The 4,212-nt window shown below is 41.4% G+C and overlaps 2 protein-coding genes across 2 annotated transcripts; one reads left to right on the top strand and one right to left on the bottom strand.

Moving 5' to 3' along the window:
* Nucleotides 1-530: 530 nt before the first annotated feature.
* On the top strand, nucleotides 531-2,234 carry LOC306989609 (putative nuclease HARBI1; the record flags this gene model as incomplete). The annotated part of the gene is made up of 3 exons (XM_079595458.1): nucleotides 531-1,458; nucleotides 1,551-1,665; nucleotides 1,818-2,234. The coding sequence occupies exons 1-3, from the start codon at nucleotides 671-673 to the stop codon at nucleotides 2,232-2,234; spliced, it is 1,320 nt and encodes a 439-aa protein (XP_079451584.1). The 5' UTR covers nucleotides 531-670.
* Nucleotides 2,235-3,009: 775 nt separating this feature from the next.
* LOC306989608 (uncharacterized protein) lies at nucleotides 3,010-4,212 on the bottom strand (the record flags this gene model as incomplete). The annotated part of the gene is made up of 2 exons (XM_079595457.1): nucleotides 3,010-3,413; nucleotides 3,735-4,212. 2 exons carry the CDS (start codon nucleotides 4,210-4,212, stop codon nucleotides 3,010-3,012), a joined length of 882 nt encoding a protein of 293 aa, XP_079451583.1.

Raw genomic sequence — 4,212 nt, 5'->3', positions numbered from 1 at the left:
CTCTAGCTGCTGCGTTTTGGACCAGCTTTAGTTTGTTTATTAAGTGTGCAGGGCGACCACCCAGTAGAGCATTACAATAATCTAGCCTTGATGTCATGAACGCATGAACTAACTGCTCCGAATGATTCATTGAAAGCATATGTCGTAATTTAGATATTTTTAAGATGGAAGAATGCGGTTTTACAGATGCTGGACACGCGACTTTCAAATGAAAGATTGGTATCAAAGAGCAACGGTCCTAGTATTGAGCCTTGTGGTACGCCATACTGAACTTTTGATCGATAAACATCTCTTCGTTTACTGCTACAAACTGATAACGGTCAGATAAGTATGATTTGAACCATGCTAATGCAATTCCACTAATACCAACATAATTTTCAAGTCTATTTAAAAGAATATTGTGGTCAATGGTATCAAATGCAGCACTAAGATCCAGTAACACTAATAAGCCCCTTTCACACAGAGATTCCGGAAAATACACGGATAAAGTGACCCGGGATTTGACCCGGGTTCGTTTGAAAATGGTTCATTCACACTGCCAGTGATTTGCCGGAATCAGAGAGCGCGTTCACACACAACCCGGGTATGTCCCGGATAGACGCGTGACGTTATGATGTGACGTATAAGGTACGCGTCGAAAAGCGGAAGTGTTTGCATTGCTTTGAACAACATGGCAGCTGATCAGGCATTAGATGTTGCTGTTCAAACTTTGTTGTTTATGTACAACATGTTTCGTGGTCAAATCACAATTTTATTTTCGATTTTGAGTTCTTTTCAACGTGTTAATTCGATACGGAATACGCTGGAAGTTAAATTGGCGGAGAGTATGAAAGAAAATAAAGCCGCGAGACGTAAAGCACGGAGACGCCATCGGATGCTAAAAGCTACAGTTCTTTGTACACGGCTCATGCAACTGGGTGTTTCGAAGAGAAGACTGTGGATGGTACGAAGACCTCAAGGGGCTGTGTTTTGGTCAAATGTCCTGGAAAACTTCAACGAAGATCAGTGGCGGCAGCACTTTCGGATGTCACGGGACACGTTCGAGTTTGTTCTGCAACTTGTTGAGCTAAGCCTGAGACGCAAGCTTACGAACTGGAGAAAGCCCCTTGAACCACGCCGTAGATTGGCTATTGTTTTGTGGTGGTATGCTACCCCTGGCGAGTACCGTACAATCAGTTGTCTCTTTGGTGTGGGGCTATCCACTGTTTGTACACTGGTTCACGAAGTCACTGCAACACTGAAGAGAAAGCTTTTGAAACGTTTCATCTCCTTGCCCAAAGGAGAAGCTCTTCAAAAGGCTTTAAATGGGTTCGCTGAACGTGGGTATCCTTTGTGTGCTGGTGCCATAGACGGTAGCCACATCCCTATAATTGCTCCCCAAGAAGATGCTACAGCTTACTACAATCGTAAGGGATGGCATTCGATTGTACTTCAAGCTGTTGTGGACCACAATTTCTGGTAAGAATGTAGTTCCTAAGCTATTGTGTTCATTACCGAAATTCGATTAATTTTTATGTGTCCATATTTTAATGCCATGTCTCTTGAACTAGCTTTACAGATGTATATGTGGGCTGGCCTGGGCGCACGCATGACGCTCGTGTGTTGTCCAACTCTCCCATTTTCAAAATGGCAGAGCAACAGGGTGGATACCTGTTTCCTCGTGAGGTACGCAGTATTTGTTTTACTGGCACATTTTATTTGTCATGTTTTGATATCTAGATGCAAGTGTATTAAACCATGTATGACATTAACATTAACAGCTGCATTGTAAAAAAATTGCATTGTGATTTATTATTTGTACATTTTGTTTTTAACAGAACTCAATGACAGTGAATGATGTCGAGGTTCCTGTCCATTTAATCGGCGATGCGGCATACCCCCTCAAGAACTGGCTTATGAAGGGTTTCACAAACCACCATGCCCTGACCCCTCAACAACGACACTACAACTACCGACTGAGCTCAGCACGGATGGTTGTGGAGAACGCTTTTGGTCGCCTTAAAGGTCGTTGGAGGTGTTTGCTGAAGCGCAACGATGTCGATACAGCTCTGATGTCTGATGTTGTTGCTGTTTGTTGTGTTCTGCACAATATTTGTGAGCTGAACAAAGAAGTTTATTTGCCTGACTGGAACATCACAGATGATTTGCAAGAGCCTGATCAAGATATGTTTCAGGGGGTGGGAGGACATAATTGTCAAGGAATTCGTGAGGCTATGATGACTCTCTTGTCATGACTCGTGTTACTTTACCTGCACAACCAAAATACACCATGTCAAAGTTTTTCAATAAAAATTATTTATTGTAAAACTATTCACTACGTTTGTCAGTCACTTTTTTCATAACTGAAATAATGGAGTGTGGTCACAGATGATAAATAAACAATTTGAAATATAATTTGAAAAACATTTTATGTATATTGAATCATTTAGCAGCTTGTCCAAGTTAGCCCAGCATTTTTTTTATTTTTAAGATATAGAAAAGTGACTTCAGTAGTTTGTATTTCAATTAAATGAAATCTATTTAATATTTATCTTTTTTTAAAATACATTATGTATTTTATATGTAATTGTAGTAATATGGCACTGTACACAGTTATATTGAAAAAGCAATAATGAAGCACACACCAGTATGTTGAATGCAAACTTTTATATTTGCAAATAAAACATATAAACATATGAAACAATACAAAGTGTTTAATCTAGATTGCAAATATAAATTAGAGCACAAATGAAAACACTTAAAGAAAAAAAATAAATAAAACTCTTTAAATTATACTATATACTATTCCTAATCCAGCTGTAGAAACGAATAGGATGACAACAGCGTGAATGTGCTGTTTTCCGTTTCTTCTGATGTGCTTGGGATATTGAAGCGGGTATGACGTGGAGGCACATAATAATGTGTGGGTGCCGGAGCTGGCATGTGGCGTAGGAGTTCACCCAAAAAAAATGGGTTTGGGTCTCTTGTAGCTCGCACAGCATTAAAATATACTATGACTTTATACTATTCCTAATCCAGCTGTAGAAACGAAGAGGATGACAACGGCGTGAATGTGCTGTTTTCCGTTTCTTCTGATGTGCTTGGGATATTGAAGCGGGTATGACGTGGAGGCACGTAATAATGTGTGGGTGCCGGAGCTGGCATGTGGCGTAGGAGTTCACCCAAAAAACGGTTTTGGGTCTCTTGTAGCTCGCGCAGCATCGACATCTGCCTTGCCAGTTCATCTTCCCTTGCCAGACTCGCCTCTCTCCTCAGTCGCTCCTCGTATTCCCTCTGCTCTGCCAAGCGAACACGCTCCCTCTCCTCAAAGTCTCTGTCCATTTCAAAAAACAGGTCCTTCACCTCTTTCATAATTGTTTGAGTCCTGGAAAGGGGCTTTCTGGCCTTTTTAGCAGGAGGTGGTTGAGGCGATTCTGAAAAGACAAACCCAAAAGTTGTATTATTAACCAGGAATACACACGTGATGTATGGCAGACAAAACACAAACTAAAGACTACAACCATGGGGACATTTTAAAACACTTAAACTAGGATTGATGCATGAACACAGTGATATTAGAGGGCCTAATTTACTATAAAGCTTATTTATTAATACTGTATACTATAAAGCGAAGAATATACTTAATATGACATTTTTCACGTTAGATTTAAGTGCAATTCTGGCTTCATGAGCTATTTTCACGTTCATCGTTTTAGAATGTCCCCAACAATATAGTTAATGGTTATATAGCTCACCTGAACGGATTTCTCTAGGGTTTTCTTCAATGGTCTCCGGTCTGGAGGCAACTGAGGGCAAGGGAGAAGCAGAAGAAGAGGAAAATGCGGAGGAACAAGACGGTTCTGGTGATAACTCCTCTTCGTCATTTGTACACGAAGGCGAAGACGAGTCCATACTACCCAGTAGTGCCACTGGGTTTGCCGAGTGGCTCGTTCCCCATATGCCGTAGCACAGGTCGTAGAAAGGCCAGTCTAATCTTCCACTACCGCTCTTTCCATTGTAGTCGTGAACTTGGTGGAATTTTTTACGCAGCGCCTTAAGTTTACTTATGATCTGCGCTTTCGATCTCGAGAAACCACGCTCGATCATTTTTTTTCGGATTCGGTCGTACACTAACGCATCACGTACCGTTCCACAAAGCTGGCGAACGATCTCAGCTTCGGCGCGGATTGCAAGGAGCTCTCGGGTCTCTGCTTCAGTCCAGTTTGCAGACAT

The sequence above is a fragment of the Phoxinus phoxinus genome (genome assembly GCF_949152265.1).
Source record: "Phoxinus phoxinus genome assembly, chromosome: 21".
NCBI lineage: Eukaryota > Metazoa > Chordata > Actinopteri > Cypriniformes > Leuciscidae > Phoxinus > Phoxinus phoxinus.
Note: the sequence above shows the minus strand (reverse complement) of the source record. Positions and strands in the feature narration are given on the sequence as shown.